This window comes from Staurois parvus, unplaced genomic scaffold (genome assembly GCF_062004578.1).
Source record: "Staurois parvus isolate SC_StPar_1 unplaced genomic scaffold, SC_StPar_1.0 ptg000090l, whole genome shotgun sequence".
Taxonomy (NCBI): Eukaryota; Metazoa; Chordata; class Amphibia; order Anura; family Ranidae; genus Staurois; species Staurois parvus.
This window is the reverse complement of record NW_028317886.1, coordinates 20,348,414-20,369,536: the sequence shown is the minus strand read 5'-3', so window position 1 is coordinate 20,369,536 and position 21,123 is coordinate 20,348,414. Positions and strand designations below refer to the sequence as shown.

Here is a 21,123-nt window from a genome sequence, read left to right as displayed (position 1 = left end):
AGAGGTTTAGGGGGGCCCTGATCCTGAGAAACTTACAATCTAAAGCTAGGCCTGCTCCCAGCAATAATTCAGATCCCTTGTTTCATTTACCTAGAGAATGACAGCTAGGACCTGACTGGTGGCTGTGGGCGACACTTGTAGTATTGCTGTAATTTCTTTGATGAATCAGCCCCATTGCTGTGACAATGAAGATTTTCTGGCATGGATACTCAGCTGATACAGTGTGTGTGGAGGAGGGGGAGGAGCAGGCTCTGCTAAAGGGATGCAGGGAATGCCCTTCTCCATAGAACTCCCTCTCTACTCCATGCTCCTACTAGGGATCAGGCAGAGGACTGGGTGTGTGATCCTCCACCAGCCTTCACCTTATTGAATCGGAAGGTTATGGAGGTGCACTGGGGGCAGCAGCAGATGTAGGAGCTGTCATGGAGACAATGCCTGGCCTCCTCCATTCAGCGTGAGCCTTGGACTGCCTATGCTGGACCTTGCCTCCTTCAGACTCATGGGGGAGTGACATTGTCATCTACAGATCCCCCTTATGTCCTCCATCATCTGGGAAGCTCATGAACTACACTGCACCTTCTCCTCCTGGAAGCAGCATGCAGCACCCTCCAGGAATATAATCTAAGCCATTGTCAGAACGGGGACTGCTTGCATTGGCTGCTGACTTGCTTGATTGCACATCGCACAGGGGTCCTCCAAGCCTGACATCACAATGGCCAGCGCAAGGAGCATCGAGCTGGAGCATTTCGACGAAAGGAAGAAGAAGCAGAGGCAATCCAGGAGAGGCGGGGGAGGGCAGAACAGCGGCTCGGGATCCGGGGCCAGGGGCAACGGCTTGATCCCCAGCCCTGCGCATAGCGCCCACTGCAGCTTCTACCGCACCCGCACCCTGCAGGCACTCAGCTCCGAGAGGAAGGCCAAGAAGGTGCGCTTCTACCGCAATGGGGACCGCTACTTCAAGGGGCTGCCCTATGCCGTGTCCACGGAACGCTTCCGATCCTTCGATGCTCTGCTCATGGAGCTCACCCGATCCCTCTCCGACAATGTCAGCCTTCCTCAAGGCGTGCGATGTATCTACACACTGGATGGAGGGAAGAAGATCACCAGCCTGGATGAACTGCAAGAAGGTAATTATTGGGGCATCATCACACAGCTGAGATGATCATTAGCACAGATCACCTATATGATGATAAACATAGGTCACCTACCAGATGAGGAGCACAGGTCACCTACCAGATGAGGAGCACAGGTCACCTACCAGATGAGGAGCACAGGTCACCTACCAGATGAGGAGCACAGGTCACCTACCAAATGAGGAGCACAGGTCACCTACGAGATAATGAGCACAGGTCACCTACCAAATGAGGCGCACAGGTCACCTACGAGATAATGAGCACAGATCACCTACGAAATGGGGAGTACAGATGACCTACAAGATGAGGAGCACATGTCACCTATGAGATGAGGTGCACAGGTCACCTATGAGATGAGGTGCACAGGTCACCTATGAGATGAGGTGCACAGGTCACCTATGAGATGAGGTGCACAGGCCACCTATGAGATGACGAGCACAGGCCACCTATGAGATGACGAGCACAGGCCACCTATGAGATGACGAGCACAGGCCACCTATGAGATGACGAGCACAGGCCACCTATGAGATGACGAGCACAGGCCACCTATGAGATGACGAGCACAGGACACCTAAAAATTTATGAAGGCAGGTCACCTATAAGATGATAAGCACAGATCACCTATGAGATGAGGAGCACAGGTCACCTATGAGATGAGGAGCACAGGTCACCTATGAGATGATGAGCACAGGTCACCTATGAGATGATGAGCACAGGTCACCTGAACATTTATGAAGGCAGGTCACCTATAAGATGATAAGCACAGATCACCTATGAGATGAGGAGCACAGGTCACCTATGACATGATGAGCACAGGTCACCTATGACATGATGAGCACAGGTCACCTATGACATGATGAGCACAGGTCACCTGAAAATTTATGAAGGCAGGTCACCTATAAGATGATAAGCACAGATCACCTATGAGATGATAAGCACAGATCACCTTTGAAATGAGGAGCACAGGTCACCTATGAGATGACGAGCACAGGCCACCTATGAGATGACGAGCACAGGCCACCTATGAGATGACGAGCACAGGCCACCTATGAGATGACGAGCACAGGACACCTAAAAATTTATGAAGGCAGGTCACCTATAAGATGATAAGCACAGATCACCTATGAGATGAGGAGCACAGGTCACCTATGAGATGAGGAGCACAGGTCACCTATGAGATGATGAGCACAGGTCACCTATGAGATGATGAGCACAGGTCACCTGAACATTTATGAAGGCAGGTCACCTATAAGATGATAAGCACAGATCACCTATGAGATGAGGAGCACAGGTCACCTATGACATGATGAGCACAGGTCACCTATGACATGATGAGCACAGGTCACCTATGACATGATGAGCACAGGTCACCTGAAAATTTATGAAGGCAGGTCACCTATAAGATGATAAGCACAGATCACCTATGAGATGATAAGCACAGATCACCTTTGAAATGAGGAGCACAGGTCACCTATGAGATGAGGAGCACAGGTCACCTATGAGATGAGGAGCACAGGTCACCTATGAGATGAGGAGCACAGGTCACCTATGAGATGATAAGCACAGATCACCTATGAGATGATAAGCACAGATCACCTTTGAAATGAGGAGCACAGGTCACCTATGAGATGAGGAGCACAGGTCACCTATGAGATGAGGAGCACAGGTCACCTATGAGATGAGGAGCACAGGTCACCTTTGAGATGAGGAGCACAGGTCACCTTTGAGATGAGGAGCACAGGTCACCTATGAGATGAGGAGCACAGGTCACCTATGAGATGAGGAGCACAGGTCACCTATGAGATGAGGAGCACAGGTCACCTATGAGATGAGGAGCACAGGTCACCTATGAGATGAGGAGCACAGGTCACCTATGAGATGAGGAGCACAGGTCACCTATGAGATGATGAGCACAGGTCACCTATGAGATGATGAGCACAGGTCACCTATGAGATGATGAGCACAGGTCACCTGAACATTTATGAAGGCAGGTCACCTATAAGATGATAAGCACAGATCACCTATGAGATGAGGAGCACAGGTCACCTATGACATGATGAGCACAGGTCACCTATGACATGATGAGCACAGGTCACCTATGACATGATGAGCACAGGTCACCTATGACATGATGAGCACAGGTCACCTATGACATGATGAGCACAGGTCACCTATGACATGATGAGCACAGGTCACCTATGACATGATGAGCACAGGTCACCTATGACATGATGAGCACAGGTCACCTATGACATGATGAGCACAGGTCACCTATGACATGATGAGCACAGGTCACCTGAAAATTTATGAAGGCAGGTCACCTATAAGATGATAAGCACAGATCACCTATGAGATGATAAGCACAGATCACCTTTGAAATGAGGAGCACAGGTCACCTATGAGATGAGTAGCACAGGTCACCTTTGAGATGAGGAGCACAGGTCACCTATGAGATGAGGAGCACAGGTCACCTATGAGATGAGGAGCACAGGTCACCTATGAGATGATGAGCACAGATCACCTATGAGATGATAAGCACAGATCACCTATGAGATGATAAGCACAGATCACCTTTGAAATGAGGAGCACAGGTCACCTATGAGATGAGGAGCACAGGTCACCTATGAGATGAGGAGCACAGGTCACCTATGAGATGAGGAGCACAGGTCACCTATGAGATGAGGAGCACAGGTCACCTTTGAGATGAGGAGCACAGGTCACCTATGAGATGAGGAGCACAGGTCACCTATGAGATGAGGAGCACAGGTCACCTATGAGATGAGGAGCACAGGTCACCTATGAGATGAGGAGCACAGGTCACCTATGAGATGAGGAGCACAGGTCACCTATGAGATGAGGAGCACAGGTCACCTATGAGATGAGGAGCACAGGTCACCTATGAGATGAGGAGCACAGGTCACCTTTGAGATGAGGAGCACAGGTCACCTTTGAGATGAGGAGCACAGGTCACCTTTGAGATGAGGAGCACAGGTCACCTTTGAGATGAGGAGCACAGGTCACCTTTGAGATGAGGAGCACAGGTCACCTTTGAGATGAGGAGCACAGGTCACCTAAAAAATGATGAAGGCAGGTCACCTATGAGATGATCAGAACAGGTCACCTATGGGATGAGGAGCACAGGTCACCTAAAAGATGATGAAGACAGGTCACCTAAAGGTTAATAAGCACAAGCACAGGTCATCTATAAAATGACGAGCACAGGTCACCTATGAGATGATGAGCACAGGCCACCTATGAGTTGATGAGCAATGGTTACCTGTGAGATGAGGAGCACAGGTCACCTAAAGGATAATAAGCACAGATCATCTATAAGATGATGAGCACAGGTCACCTATTCTATGCTGCTATGCTGCCTCACTTTTCATGCACTACTCATCAGGCATACCCTGCCTTGTAGATGGAGGTGGTACCTGAACAAGATGGCTCTGGGTTTTAATGTTTAGCATTAGTATGCTGGGACATGTTCCTGGCAGCAGTGAGCAACAGGCCTGGGAAGTAGTACTTGCAGAGTAAAGGGAGCTGGCCATGGGTGAGGATACCATGTGATGCTGTAAGGGGTTAACTAGGAGCTGCCATATCAACCACAGCTGTTCACATCAAGTAAGATGCTTCCTTCTGCATTCCTCTATGAACATATAGGTTTCCCCACAACACCATGTGACCTCTAATCAATAACAGGAAAGCCAGAGCAATATACTTGTTTATGCACCAACAGGGATCCACTGACATCACAGGCAATTAGGGAAATCTCCAGTGGGTAGGAGAGATTAAACAAATCCATTCATGGCTCTTAACTACTAATTGGATACTGTACATTTGTTGCATTTCTTATTATGACAGACGGAAGCCAGAAATATGGTATTTGTGTGTCTGGTTTGGCCTCACTTCCTTAGGCTTTGCTTCTTCACAGGCTAAGCAGGCTTTCAGCTTCTGTAATCCGAAATCTGCAGGTGGTCCCAGTCATCTGCCAGGTTTCTTCATCATTAAACAACACATATACACTACTATGTATCTATATGTATTTATAAATCATCATTGTAAAAGATGTATACAATATTATGTATTAATAAAACATTATTCTGCAACACTGATACACTACCAAGTACTTATGCAGTATGTATTTATAAATCATCATTGTACAACACAAATACACTACTATGTATTTATAAATCATCATTGTACAACACAAATACACTACTATGTATTTATAAATTATCATTGTACAAAACTGATACACTAGCATGTATTCATAAATAATTTTTCCACAACACTGATACACTACCAAGTATTTATATGTGTTTATATATCATTGTTCTACAACATTGATACATTACCAAGTATTTATATGTAATTGTAAGTTCTCATTCTACATTGATACATTACTATGTATTTATAAATCATCATTGTACAACACTGATACACTAGCATGTATTAGTATGCATGTAGTATGTATAGTATTAGTATATGTATAGTGAATCATTATTATACAACATTGATACACTACCAAGATTTTATATGTAAGGCCTCATGCCCATTGCAGCTTGAAAAACTGCTTCTTCAGTCATTTGAGCTTTTTTTTTCTCTGCATGTAAACTCCTCTCCATGTTAGCCTATATATCCCTGTATGCATTTTCAGGAGTTTAGTGGCGATGGAGTTTACATGCAGGAAAAAAAAACATCACTTGTGTGTTCAGGAGAGGAGCTTTTGCACTTAAAAAGCGCTTAAAAGCATTACGCCAGACATGGGAACGCACATTAATGCGCATGAATGCACAGTAACACCCATGCAAAAAGGTGGCTTTTCACCGCGTTTATGATGCTGCAAACTCCTATAGGAGAAAAAACATTTTTAAGTTTACAGTGTGTATGAGGCCTAATTGTAAATCATCATTCTACAATATTGATACACTACTATATACTTATACATCATCAATGTACAACACTGATACACTACCATGTATTAGTAAATCATTAGTCTACAACACAGACACTGCCATGTATTGATATGTATTTATAAATCATCATTCTACTACTCAGACACACTACTATGTATTTATATACATTTATAAATCATTCTAAAACACAGATACACTTCCATGTATTTCGGCTAGGTTCACACTAGATGCTGGTGCAGGACTGCATGTAATCGCACACTGTACCACACTTGCATCTAAAGCGCACTGCTGTTAGCAGAGGTGCAGGGTTGCCAATAATTCCTAATGGCATCCCCATAAACTGGAAACTACAGCATGGTTTTATGTGCTGGGAACCGCATAGCACTATGTGGTTTATCTGCAGCTGCGATTTTGGAAAAGGTGCAGGGACCATTTCCCTGAATTCTCCATAGGTACTGTAGCCTATTCAAATGAATGACCTGCATAAACATGGTCACTGGGAAACTGACATAGTGTGAACCTAGCCTTTATATGTATTTATAAATCATCATTCTGCAACACAGTTAAGCTAGGTTCACATTATTGCACCTGTGTTCTGCATGCAGGCAGCCTATTCATTTCATTGGGCTGCCCTACTCCAAGAAATGTGGTGAAAAAGTCCCTGACCCCTTTTTTTTTTTTTTTATTTAGAGTGCGCCACATTGACCGTGTGGTTTGGTGTGTATGAAAACACGCCTTGTTTGCTGATGCATGGGGATGCACATTAAGGTCTGTCCATTTACACCCAGCTACCTCCTGTCCACAGGACAAGGTCCTGTCCTGTGTTTTTTTTGTTTTTTTTTTTTTTTTTTTTTTTTAGCTGGCCTGATTGTACACGGAGGTAGGCTGGTGTAAACAGATAAAAGTCCACCTGAAAAACTGACAGGCGGACCTGATCAGAATGCCCATCCAAAAGGTGCCTAAGAATGAATGGCACCCTCATGCGTCTGCTAAGAAGCTCAAATGCCTGTAATGTAAACCTAGCCTACACTGCCATATATTTATATGTATCATTCTACAAAAAAGCACTACCATGTATTTACTGTATATGTATCATTCTGCAACACACTTACATTGCATTTATTGTTGTAGATCATCTTTCTACAACATAGTTTCTCAACCAGGGTGCTGTGCTTCAAGCACTGGACCCAGTTTTTCCAAGATCAGCGTTATAATTTGCCATGGAACGGGTTGGCTCTCCTGCACTATGGCAACACATGACTCTGATCCAGGGTAGGTGGCCTGCTAGGTCACCCCCAGCATTCAGGAGAAGATGGAAGTCTGCCTCCTCCAGATTTGCTCCACCTCCAGCCCTCATCTACGTGGCTGGAGCCAAAAGGTTTGCGCTTCATTGTGAAGAGTGGACTATGTGATTTGGGGGCTCACGAATGGGGGAACTGTGTGATAGGGGACTTGTAGGACGGGGGGACTGTTTGACTGGGGGGCTGTCTAATGGAGGGAATATGTGGTGTTGGGGGTACTCTGGTGTCATGGGAAGACTCGTGTATAGGGAGTCTCTGATGTATAAGGGTTATGAGGGCTCTGATGTGTTTGGAAGGGCTGTGGCATGAAGGGATATCTCTGATGTGAAGGAGTGATCTCTGATGTGATGGGTGGCCTCTGATGTGAAGGGGAGATTCTGATGTGAATGGGGCCTCTGATGTGATGGGGGGGGGGGGACCTCTGATCTGATGGAGGAACCTCTAACGTGATGGGAGGCTTCTATTATGAAGATAATTTCATCAAGGCAGTTTTGTTGTATTTTCCCAGGCTCAGGTTTCCAATTGATAAGTAATATTTATGCTTTTTTATTATTTGCATACTTTTAAAGGATCCTGCAACTGAAAAAAGTTTGAAAAACACTGTTCTACAACACACAAACTAACATGTACACTATATTGCTAAAAGTGTTGGGACACCACTCCAAATCATTGGATTCAGGTGTTCCCACCACCTCTATGGACACCGCTGTATAAAATTAAGCATTTAGGCATCCAGACTGCTTCTACAGACATTTGTGAAAGAATGAGTTGCTCTCAGGAGCTCAGTGAATTTAAGCGTGGTACTGTGATAGGCTGCCACCTGTGCAATAAGTCCATCTGTGAAATTTCATTGATAACAAATATCTAACCGGTCAACTGTTAGTAGCATTATAACAAAGTGGAAGCAACTGGGAACAACAGTGACTCAGCCATGAACCGGTAGGTGATGTAAAATGACAGAGCGGGGTCAGCGCATGCTGAAGCGCACAGTGCACAGAAGTAGCTAACTCCCTGCAGAGTGAATAGCTAAAGACCTTCAAACTTTGTGTGGCCTTCAGATTACACAACAATGCGTAAAGAGCTTCATGGAATGGGTTTCCAAGGCCGAGCAGCTCCATCCAAGCCTTACATTACCAAGTGCAATGCAAAGCATTGGATGCAGTGGTGTAAAGCACACCACATCTGGACTCTAGAACAGTGGGGACGTGTTCCCTGGAGTGACACTTCTCTGTCTGGCAATCTGATGGACGTGTCTGGTTTGGTGGTTGCCATGAGAACAGTACTTGCCTGACTGCTTTGTGCCAACTGTAAAGTTTGGTGGATGGGGGATTATGGTGTGGGGTTGTTTTTCAGGTGTTGGGCTTGACCCCTAAGTTCCAGTGAAGGGAACTCTTAAGGCGTCAGCATACCAAGACATTATGGACAATTTCATGCTCCCAACTTTGTGGGAACAGTTTGGGGATGGCCCCTTCCTGTTCCAACATGACTGCACAACAGCGCACAAAGCAAGGTCCATAAATACGTGGATGAGCAAGTTTGGGGTGGAGGAATTTGACAGGCCTGCAGAGAGTCCTGACCTCAACATGATAGAACACCTTTAGGATGAATTAAAGTGGAGACTGCGAGACAGGCCTTCTTGTCCGACATCCAGTGCCTGACCTTACAATTGCGCTTCTGGAAGAATGGTCAAACATTCCCATAGACACACTTCTAAATCTTGTGGACATCCTTCCCAGAGTTGAAACTGTTATAGCTGCAAAGGGTGGGCCAACTCAATATTGAACCCTACGGACTAAGACTAGGATACCATTAAAGTTCATGTGCGTGTAAAGGCAGGCCGACCAATACTTTTGACAATGTAGTGTATATTGTATTAAGGCAGCACATTCATTTGAATGAGTTACCAATGCACCAAAGCAGACCAAAACACGTACCTGCACCTTCTTTTCCAACACAGCGCACCACAATGCACATTAACATTACCATGTTTTGTAGGTGTAGTGAAGAAGTGAGTTGGAATGCCATTGCAAATGAATGTATCCAAACACACCCAGACTTAAGCTGCTATACAATGCAGTATGGGTGCACGTGGTAATACACACATGACTACAACTCAATAGTGTAAAGCCAGCTTAAAGCGGTAGTAGAATTTCCAAGAAAAAAAAAACTTTCCCCCTGCAAGTTAATGTCGTAATGTGCTAGTATGCATCCCATACTAACACATTATGAGAGACTAACTTAAAACAAAGCCCTCCAGTGGCAACATGCCATCCCTGACAGGGCTTCCATCTTCACCCAGTCTTCTGGGTTCATGGGCTTTTTTTTCCAGACCTGAAAGGACCCAGAGGAAGGATTCCATGGACCTTCCAATCAGGTCCACCTGAAAAACTGACCAGTGGACCTGATTCTGAATGCCTTTGTAAAAGGAGCCTAAGGCCCCTTTCATATGAAGGGTGTCACATACCTGATGGGAGACTGAAATAAGGTCGGCCTTACTTGTGTCTCTAGTCCTGACCCCGCTGCAGTAGGAACAGAGGGAGTCTAGGACCCAGGGGAACAAGAGTGCCAGTAGTTGTTGTTTGCAGCTCTTGCTGAAGAAAACCTTTGGAAGGCTGATGATCCTCTGATCTTGGCACAGTAGTAGTAGGCAGAGCAGGTTTTGTAGATTGCCAGGCGTGCACCAGAGCAAGGCAGGTAGTGAGGGTAAGAGACAGGAGCAGTGTCATGGAATAGCCAGGGTCATCAACAGTCGGGCAGCACGGTACAGAATCGGAAGGAAAAGCCAAGGTCAGGAGCAGAGCCGAAGTCAGGAACCAGTATCAATCAGGAGAGCAATCAGAGTCAGGTGAGGTACAAGCCGGGTCAGCAACAAAAGAATCATACAGGAACAAGCAGAACACGGGGAGCTGAAGATCAGTCTGCACTGAACATGAGCAGAGACACTCCTTAAATAAGCCGTCTGGTGCCAATCTTCGCCGTCCGGTCACAATTCGTCTTGCCAGAAATCCCTTACAAAGGGTCCAATCATGTCCGCCTGTCATTTTTTTTTTTTCTATTTTTTTAGGCAGACCTAATAAGGTGGTCCATTCACCTCTATGGACTGGTGATTGTGAACTGACTTACGTCCATTTATACGTGCCTACCGCTGATCAAGTCCACTAAAATAAACGGATGGGGATTCATCCCCCTCCATCTAGTTGGATTGGATTGGAGGGCAGCCGGGTGTAAACAGACACCTGGCTGCCCATAGAGCAGATCAGGTTCTGTCCGTGTCTGCTCTGCAGAAGCTGAACAGACACGGGCCTGTCATCAATCTGCTCTGCTCTGACCAGCAAGAGTTTAGTGGATAGATCCCCTTCTGATCAAAATGGAGTCTGCCCCATGTGAAAGGGGCCTAAAGCTGAGGTTTAGAGAAAAAATCTTTACAGCTTTAGTCACATCACTTACCTGTAATGAAGTGTTTCTCACGCTGTTCAGGTAGCTAGATCCTTAAAGCAGAACTTCACTCTGTCTGTCAGTATGGACTATTTTTAATCCTTATTCTGCTAGCGTTCATAGATAGGAAAGTATATTATATTTACTTGTTGTAAACTTTTTTTTTTACATTTCTTCAGTTATTTCCTGGCTTCAATGCCTAGTCAAATGATGTCACACATCCCAGGAGTCTTCAGGAAGGGAGGGAGGGTTCTCAGCTCAGCCTATGCTTGAGCTAAGGGCAGATGGATTCCATGAAGTAAATGATACATGCATCATCTGTCATTACTCAAGATTGCCACAGCCAGAAAGGAATGCCTGGGGGTGTTTTTTCAAAATGATTTCTCTGCAAAATAAAGCAAGTAGACCTGGATGGATGGGTGAGTTTGCTTTGAAAAAGGAATTAAACAATGTTGTAGGCTTGTAGTGCTCAGATGCAATACAGTTCCACTTTAGGAAATCTTCTGTGCAGGAATGCCTGTCCTCTTTCTGGTCCTGATTGTCTGGTGCTGCAAGAGTTAACAGCTAGAGTTCCTAAGGCAGAACAGCAGTAAAGATGGTCTGTCTGGGACCTGCTCCGCATTGTTGAACACCTTCTATGCTGAGAAGTTATTTTTTTGCTGTCAGTAACATGATCTATGAATGAAGGAGAAAATTCTGTGACTCATCAGTCTCTCCTCCATTCAGGGATTGGACTATCAGTGAAAGAACTTTCATCAATAGAGCAGGAGGGAGGGAGCATGTTCCCAGCAGACCATCTGTACTGCTGTTCTGCCTGAAAACCCAAAGATGTTAACCCCTGCAGCTCCAGACGTTCAGAGCCAGGAAGAGGACAGGTATCCCTGCAGTGAAGATTTCACCAGGATCCAGCTTTCAGCACAATACAGGATAATTTTAAAAAAGGTAGTTGTGACTAAAGCTGTAGGTTTTTTTTTTTTGCTTTCAGAATCAGAAAGCTTTTTAATTTGTAACCTTAGATGGAGCAAGCCTTTAATAATGCACATTGGTTAATATATTCTTGTAGTACAAGTGTCAGAATAATATGGCTTACAGATGCCTTTCCCTAGATGTATATCTGTACAAGGTCTAGTGACATTGTTAAATGGAGGCTTGCACTTGTACTGTCTGCCTGATTTAAATCTGACAAGGCCTGATGACAGCTGGTTCACCCTTTTTAACCTAATTTGTGTTCTATTCTGGGTTGATTATTGTGGAAGGGACGCACTTACAGACAAGCGCAGGGGTTACATTTCCAAATAGACTTGCTGATCTGCAGTGTTCTGGTAGAGGAGCACCTTTTCACACATTAGTATTGAACTAGTTATAATTCTTATTATGTACCAGAAAGCAGCAGCAGATCTGAAAGACAAGTGACAGCCAGACCTGTGCTTCTGAAGGACCCAGAATCCTCCTGCCAATAAACAGCTTCCCTGTATTTTTGCTCCCAGTGCCAACTTGTCAAATCACCATTATTACTATGGGCCAGTTCACATTAACACTGTGCTATAACACGTGTTCACAGCATCCCAAAATCACAGGGAAAATAGAATCCATTATTATCTCTGAAGCTCTTCTTGTTAATGCAGTGTGTTACAATAAGTGCATGGCGTTTTTGAAAAATCCTGCTTACTGCATCTTTACTATAGTTAAGGAAAAACACATTACATTACAGTCAAGGGCAGCGCAATGAAAAAACACTAAAAATGCAACATGAATTTTAATCAGTGCATGGCAGTCACATGATTTCACTCATTATCAGAGAGGGAATTAAAAAAAGGAGGAAAAACGCACATAAAATGTGTATTGCTTTTGGTAACTTTTAATGCAATTCACCCCAATGTATCTTGCCAATGTGCTGGTGGTGTGTTAGAAAGCCCATTTAGGGTCTCATGTACACTGCATCTCCTAAACGTCAGTTTAGTGTTCAGCGGTTTTTTTTCAGCAGCCCCTGAACTGTCCCTAATGTTTTCCTATGTGTCCATGTACACATAGTCATTTACAGGCAGTTGAGTTTACAGTCGTTTTTTTTTTAATGTACCAAACTTGCATTCAGGAGTAGATTTTACCAGCATTTCAAATGCTAGAAAACGCGGTTTATAAGCATTTGCGTTTAGAAGCATTTTTTAACTGTTCCGTGTCCAGATGCTGTCCAGAGCCTATTTTCATCATCATGCATGCAAAGCATTTTCCATGTATTCAAATGGACCTAGTACACCAGCGCAGTCAGTTCCAGGTTTTGCGTGAAGGAAAAATGGTAGAACGTGCTGCATTATGCTCATGATGGGATCCATAGTGAATACAACCTGAAAAGACAGGTAATCTCAACACATTCTTCTCTTTCTGCTTCTGCTCTGAAATGTATGAAATAGTTAATTTCTTACTATTTTTTTACTTTTTTTCTTTACTATTTTTCAGTGCATTGTGGGCATTTGGGAAGGTCTCCTGAGGTTATCTTTTAAAAATGCTTCTAAACGCACATAAAAACGGTATGAAAACGTGGCTAAACTGACGTTTTTTAACCTACGTTTTCCAGCAGTCAGTTTCCATCATTCTGAAGAGTTTTCCAATCGTCCTGTGTACATGAGCCATTAATTGAATAGGCTGCCTTTACACAACACACATTAAGGTGTAGCTTAATGCACATGCAATATGGCACTGCAACAGTGTGCATCCAGCTTATGGAGAGTTTTTCAGATGCGAAAATACAACAGGGCCACTGTTTGAAAAGTGAATGGTTGCCATGTGCTACAAGAAACTTACCAGCACAATGTCCGCCATACAAATGATACTTAGAAACTCATTGCTTGTTGTGGGCACAGCAGTACATGCAGTGGATTTCCTACATTATGTCATAGTCATATATCACATGTCATTATGTCATATTGCAAGCCTACGGGTTTATTCTTGCAGCATTGACTATGTTATTTTTAATAATTCTCATATTTTATCACTAGAAACAAGGAAAATTAGCCACTACAAAGATTGCATAGGTGCATTACAACTGATATCTATCAACTGTTAACAACACTGTTTAGATAAGATAACAGCCTTGTTACAACATGTTCAAAGATGGATCAAAATTCAACTGGTTCAGCAGGGACTAGCCTAAATTTTGATCTGCAGTTAGGTCCATATATATATGGACACAGGCACAATTTTAGATTCTTAAGGTATTTACCAAAACGTATTCATGCTATAGTTATATAATGGAAATGGGCTGCAAATGCACACTCTCGGGTTTAATTTGAGGGTATGTACATCCAAATTGGAGGAAGGGTTTAGGAATTACAGCTCTTAAGAGTAGCCATCCCCCCTTTTCAAGGAATTTAAAGTCATTGGACAATTGAATCCAAAGCTGTTTCATGGCCAGGTGTGGGCTATTGCTTTATTTCTTCATCAGTTAAGCAGGTAAAAGGTCTGGAGTTGATTCTAAGTGTGGTATTTGCATTTGGAATCTATTGCTGTGAACCTACATCATGCGTTCAAAGGAGTGGTCCATGCAAGTGAAACAGGCCATTGTAAGGCTTCCAAAACGAAACAAATCCATCAGAGATCGCAGCAATATTAGGAATGGCCAGATCAACAGTTTGGTACATTCTGAGGAAAGAAGAATGCACAGGTGAGCTCAGCAACATTAAAAGGCATGGACGTCCACAGAAGACAACAGTGGTGGATGATCACAGGATCCTCTCTATGGTAAAGAAAAACCCATTCACAACATCCGGAGAAGTGAAGGACACTCTCCAGGAGGTGGGTGTATCATTGTCAAAGTGTACAATCAAGAGAAGACTTCAGGAGAGTAAATACAGAGGGTTCACCACAAGGTGCAAACCATTCATAAGCCTGAAGAATAGAAAATCCAGATTAAACTTTGCCAAAAGACATCTAAAAATAGCCAGACCAGTTCTGGAAAAGCAATCTTTGGATGGATGAAACTAAGATTAATCTGTACCAGAATGACGGGAAGACAAAAGTGTGAAGAAGGCTTGGAACAGCTCATGATCTATAGCACACAACATCATCTGTAAAACATGCTGGAGGCAGTGTGATGGCATGGGCATGCATGGCTTCCAGTGGCACTGGGTCATTGGTGTTAATTGATGATGTGGCAGAAGCAGCCAGATGAATTCTGCAGTGTTTAGAGATATACTGTCAGCCCAGATTCAGCCAAATGCAGCAAAGTTGATTGGACGGCACTTCACAGCACAGACAATGATCTAAAACACACTGCAAAAGCAACCCAGGAGCTTTTGAAGGAAAAGAAGTGCAGTATTCTGCAATGGCCGAGTCATTCATCTGATCTCAACTCAATTGAGCATGCATTTCACTTGCTTAAGGAAAAACTAAAGGCAGAAAGACCCACAAACAAAGAACTGAAGACAGTTGCAGTTAGACCCTGGCAAAGCATCAGAAAGGAGGAAACCCAGTCTTTGGTAATGTGCAGGGGTTCCAGACTTCAGGCAGTCATTGTCAGTAAAGTATTCTCAACAAAATATTAAAAATGAACATTTTATTTATGATTATATTCAATTGTTCAATTACATTTGAGCCCCTGAAAATGGAAAACTGTATATCAAAATGGTTGCAGTAACTAAAATTTGTACTTGATATTTATGTTCAGCCCCTAGAATTAAATCTGAAGGTCTGCACTTCAAATTCATTTGGATTTTTTCATTTTAATTTTATTCTGGTGGCATACGGAGCCAAAAGTATGAAAATTGTGTCTGTATCCAAATATATATAGACCTAACTGTATGTATGGGCACTGTGGTTGTACAGAAGTTGCTCTACCAATTGACTTCTATACAACTGCCCTGCTGCAACTATAGCCAGCAGTGCTGATCAGTGTATTCTGATGGTGGGGAAGTCTCCTCCTTGCTGTCCGAAGACTATGACATGGCAGGGAGGATTCTCCCATCAACCTCAAATGTATAGATGGAGAAATTTTTTTTTTTTTTTGGTCAACCTTTTGGTTGAATGAAATAACTGACTCATTTACATTGGTTTCAATGAATTGGCCAATTCTAGTGTTGGGCATGATGTTCGAGTCGAACATGAGTTTGACTCAAACATCAGCTGTTCGTGTGTTTTGGTGAACACACGAACGGCAAAGGCATTCAGCAGGCTGTTCAGCTGCCGCGCTCCACAATGCACTGCGCCCTGACAGTGCATTGTGATTGGCCAAAGCACTGTGCCTGTTCACAGATTGATAAGCCCCCCTGTCCACAGACCCCCTGGTTTTTTTTTTTGTTTGTTTTGTTCCCTCTGTTTGAAGTATCGTGGTCGAACTTTCAATAGGTTTGAATGTTCAACCACGAACTGAACGGGGGGTGTTCAGCCCATCACTAGCCAATTCATAGACTGGAATTGTGAGAAGTTGCAGACAGCAGTAAAGCACAACTTTTGGCTTGCACTATAAAGCAAGAAGTTGATCCATGGATGTTATAAACACTGTTTTACCTGCTGAAGGATTTGCATTTTTGTCCCTCCAGTCCTGAGAGTCACACAGCCCCTCCAGATTTTAGCTGGTGGCCTAACTTTTCTGTACTGCAGATGAGCAATAAAGCTGCATGACCTCTAAGCCTGTGATTGGACAGTAAATGAGCAGCTACAGCCACCTCTCCATCACTCTTCTCTCTCCACCAGTCAGCATTTCCATTGTCAGCATATGTATCCACAGCCCACCTGATTGGCTCTCACTTCTTCCCTGTTAGAATCTGCATGCTGCTTTATTATTATTAAGTGCCATCAACTCGAGTCGTAGCAACTTTGTGAATAAGAGCTCTAAATAGAAGTTGGCTTTGTTTTAGTCCTTTGAGATCCTCCAGTGTCATCCCCACAGCTGTAGTCAATGTGTCCAACCACCTAGTAATCGGTCTCCCTCTTCACCTGGTTCTTTCGATCTTCCCAAACATTACTTCTTTCTCCAGTGATCTCTTCGTTCTGATAGTGTGACCAAAATAGGACAGTCGCAATGTCATCATTTTGGGCTTCTAGTGACATAGTAGTCTGATCACTTCCAGAATCGATCTATTAGTTCTATGGGCTGTCCACCGCACACATAAAATCCTTCTCCAGCATCAAATTTCAAATGAGTCGATCTTCTTCCTATCCTGTTTTCTTATGTCCAGCTTTCACCACTGTAATTGACAATTGAGAAAATGAGTATAGAGAAGTCTGATCTTTGTTTTCAGGGTAATTCCTTTACATTTGAAAACATCGCTGAGAGTCTTTATTGTGTAGCTACCAGGTGCAAATCTGCTTTATAAGGGATTACAAAAGGGTGATGTTGTGTTTGCAGTCAAAATATATTTAATTTTTTTTTAAATATTACATAACAAAATTAAGTGATTTTTTTTAAATATATTTCAGCTTTGTAGTATTTTAACTAGACTAGTCCTTGGAGTAGAAATTTGAATTCTTGAGTATGCAGGATAGCACTGTTGCATGATATACATACTAATTGTTCCTGAGGCTCTAGATTAGCCTGTGCATGTCCTACATGCACCACTGCAATGCAGGCATAGGCTTACAGATCTCTAAGGTTCTTTAACCACAGAAACAAATCATAGTGGCATGGAAGTCTTTTACGGTGAGACTTTCTGTAACTTGAACATTTTTATTGTTAGTGAATCTCTTTAAATTGCACAAGCTCCATGGTGCCAGAAAAATGTCAGGGTTGGAGGGGGGAAATATGACGGGTCAGTGTATGCATCAAAGCTTTGTATTTTGCATTACTCTTGCCTTTGGCTATGAATTTAGTAATACTGGATTAATCTGTTGATTTCTTGCTGTGTTGAAGAAAGATTGTCTTTTTTTGTTTTGCTTTTCTTAGATCTGTTGAGGTTGAAAAGACAAAAAGTCTCATTTAAATTTTATAACGCCTATATTTAAACATTTGTGCTAATTTGTAAAACAGACACATCAAAGACGTGCTCATGAATATTATTCTTACCCTTCACTTTGCAAGGTTTTTCTAGATCTACATCTTGTCATTGCTGTTATTGGAGAAATAATCTTATGCTGTGAATTAAATGAAGCTTTACAAGCTGTATGTATTACAGCTATAAACACAACCGTTTTGACTGACATTGCTCTGGTGTCAGCGTTTTCAAATGAAGTTGGGCAAATCAGATTTGTAGAAGTTTAAAGTGTTACTAAACCCAGGACCCTGCATTCACTATATCTGGTTTGCCACAGTACACAGAACATGGAAGTGCAATTATTTTAGTAAATATAAACTGCTAAATACCTTTTCTCATCAGTAGTATATAGCAGTCTTGTGAGTTTTCATTCTCCTCTATGAGGCTGCAGGACCCCTGACCCTCTGTCTGGGCAGTGCTAATTGGCCCTGTGCTGATCACATGCACTCGCCCAAGACAAAAAAACTCTCTAGCAATACAGAGCAAACTGAGCAGAGTGACTCCAAATCTCTGTTCTATCAGGAGATATTTAGGGGACAATGGAAGAATGGGAGGATCATAGAAAAGAGGATCAAACATCCTTTTTACACAATGCAGAGGATTAACCCTGTAGGTTCCACAGTGAGTGTAACGAGCATGCTTTACTGCATATACAGACTGATTTTACTGTTTAAGATCAAAGGCCAGGAACTGGCAGTACAAATACAGACTGCAAGTCTATAGGTGGATGTACACAATGCTCTGGATGCTTCACATGCATTTACAGTATCTCACAGAGGTGAGTACACCCCTCACATTTCTGTAAATATTTTATTATATCTTTTCATTTGACAACACTGAAGAACAGGAGCGGACTGACCATTTGGAAACTCGGGCACTGCCCGAGGGCCTGGGGTCAGTAGGGGGCCCCATGAGATGTCCCTGGTACCTTTTTTTCATAGGCTTTTTTGAGTTTGGGCAAGGACACAGGGTCCCCATGATCCCCTATTGCCTGGGGGCCCCATGAGTTGTCAATCCGCCCCTGCTGAAGAAATGACACTTTACTACAATGTAAAGTAGTGAGTGTACAGCTTTATAACCATGTAAATTTGCTGTCCCCTCAAAATAATTCAACACACAGCCATTAATGTCTAAACCGCTGGCAACAAAAGTGAGTACACCCCTAAGTGAAAATGTCCAAATTGGGCCCAAAGTGTCAATATTTTGTGTGGCCACCATTATTTTACAGCCTTAACCGTCTTGGACATGGAGTTCACCAGAGCTTCACAGGTTGCCACTGGAGTCCCCTTCCACTCCTCCATGGCGACATCTCGAAGCTGGTGGATGTTATAGACCTTGCGCTCCTCCACCTTCTGTTTGAGGATGCCTCACAGATGCTCAATAGGGTTTAGGTCTGGAGACATGCTTGGCAAGTCCATCACCTTTACCCTCCGCTTCTTTAGCAAGGCAGTGGTCGTCTTGGAGGTGTGTTTGGGGTCGTTATCATGTTGGAATACTGCCCTGAGGCCCAGTCTCCAAAGAGGGGATCATGCTCTGCTTCAGTATGTCACAGTACATGTTGGAATTCATGGTTCCCTCAGTGAACTGTAGCTCCCCAGTGCCGGCAGCACTCATGCAGCCCCAGACCATGGCACTCCCACCACCATGCTTGACTGTAGGCAAGACACACTTGTCTTTGTACTCCTCACCTTGTTGCCGCCACACACGCTTGACACCGTTTGAACCAAATAAGTTTATCTTGGTCTCATCAGAACACAGGACATGGTTCCAGTAATCCATGTCCTTAGTCTGCTTGTCTTCAGCAAACTGTTTGCGGGCTTTCTTGTGCTTCATCTTTAGAAGAGGCTTCCTTCTGGGATGACAGCCAAGCAGACCAATTTGATGCAGTGTACGGCGTATGGTCTGAGCACTGACAGGCTGACCCCCCACCCCTTCAACCTCTGCAGCAATGCTGGCAGCACTCATACGTCTATTTCCCAAAGACAACCTCTGGATATGACGCTGAGTACATGCACTCAACTTCTTTGGTCGACCATGGAGAGGCCTGTTCTGACTGGAACCTGTCCTGTTAAATCACTGTATGGTCTTGGCCACCATGCTGCAGCTCAGTTTCAGGGTCTTGGCAATCTTCTTATAGCCTAGGCCATCTTTATGTAGAGCAACAATTCTTTTTTTCAGATCCTCAGAGAGTTGTTTGCCATGAGGTGCCATTTTGAACTCCCAGTGACCAGTATGAGAGAGTGAGAGCGATAACACCAAATTTAACACACCTGCTCCCCATTCACACCTGAGACCTTGGAACAGAAATGAGTCACATGACACCGGGGAGGGAAAATGGCTAATTGGGCCCAATTCGGACATTTTCACTTAGGGGTGTACTCACTTTTGTTGCCAGCGGTTTAGACATTAATGGCTGTGTGTTGAGTTATTTTGAGGGGACAGCAAATTTACACTGTTATACAAGCTGTACACTCACTACTTTACATTGTAGCAAAGTGTCATTTCTTCAGTGTTGTCACATGAAAAGATAGAATAAAATATTTATAAAAATGTGAGGGGTGTACTCACTTCTGAGATACTGTATGGCTAAATCTGTAAAGCTGAATTGGAGGAACATTTAAAAGACACACATTAATGCAGTTTTGTATTCAGAATTACATAATAATTGCCTTTTCAAAAGCAAGCAGTGCAAGTACCTGCCTTTTGATTTTTAGTGGGAGAAGCAACACAAGGGGCCAAGCAGTTGCAGCGCAAGCAGCATGACAAAATGACAGAGAGATGAGCTTATCAGTCTGCTGTTTTCTCTTTTCATTGCCCATTTACAGGCTGGGGGAGGGACAAGACCTGCAAGGCTCCATGTACACAAGCCTACCCTGACCGCCAGCCGCGGGGAAACGCAAATCACGGCAATCGCAGTACTGTGATTTTTTTTTTTCCACGGTTTTTCCATGTTTTGCGTTTTCCAGTGGCCAACGGTCAAAACGTTCCTATCCTAAATGCGATTCTTCTGCATTCAGGGGAGGGATATTTAGCCTCACCTAACCACGGCAGCTCCTAAACTCTGCTAATAGCCTATCTGTACTTGGACACATAGACTTTTATATGGAGCTGAGTTTAGGAGCTTTGGCAAAAAAAAAGCCAAAAGCTCCTAAACTCGAGTTTAGCAGCTGCTCGTGTACATGAGCCCTTAGTGTTACTTAACTATAGCAGAGAAAAATAAAGTTTACTGCCCTACCAGAATAGGCTGTGTTGCAAAGCAGTGTAAATCTCAGGAATGGATTGGCAGAAGTGTAAACCTTGTAGCAGGTAAAACTACTCCCTTATATGTAGGGCCGGGACAAAGGGCGGGCAGGAGGGGTGGCTGCCCTGGGCACTG

The 21,123-nt window shown here is 43.7% G+C and overlaps 1 protein-coding gene across 2 annotated transcripts in view; it reads left to right on the top strand.

Annotated features, from left to right (window-relative positions):
• The first annotated feature begins 268 nt into the window (after positions 1-268).
• Positions 269-21,123, top strand: part of DCLK2 (doublecortin like kinase 2) — a 148,916-nt gene continuing 128,061 nt past the window's right edge. For both annotated transcript variants that reach the window (XM_089670470.1, XM_089670469.1), the window contains exon 1: positions 269-1,127. In XM_089670470.1, the coding sequence (XP_089526596.1) occupies positions 713-1,127 (415 nt within the window). In that variant the 5' untranslated portion in view covers positions 269-712. The remainder of the gene's footprint in view (positions 1,128-21,123) is intronic.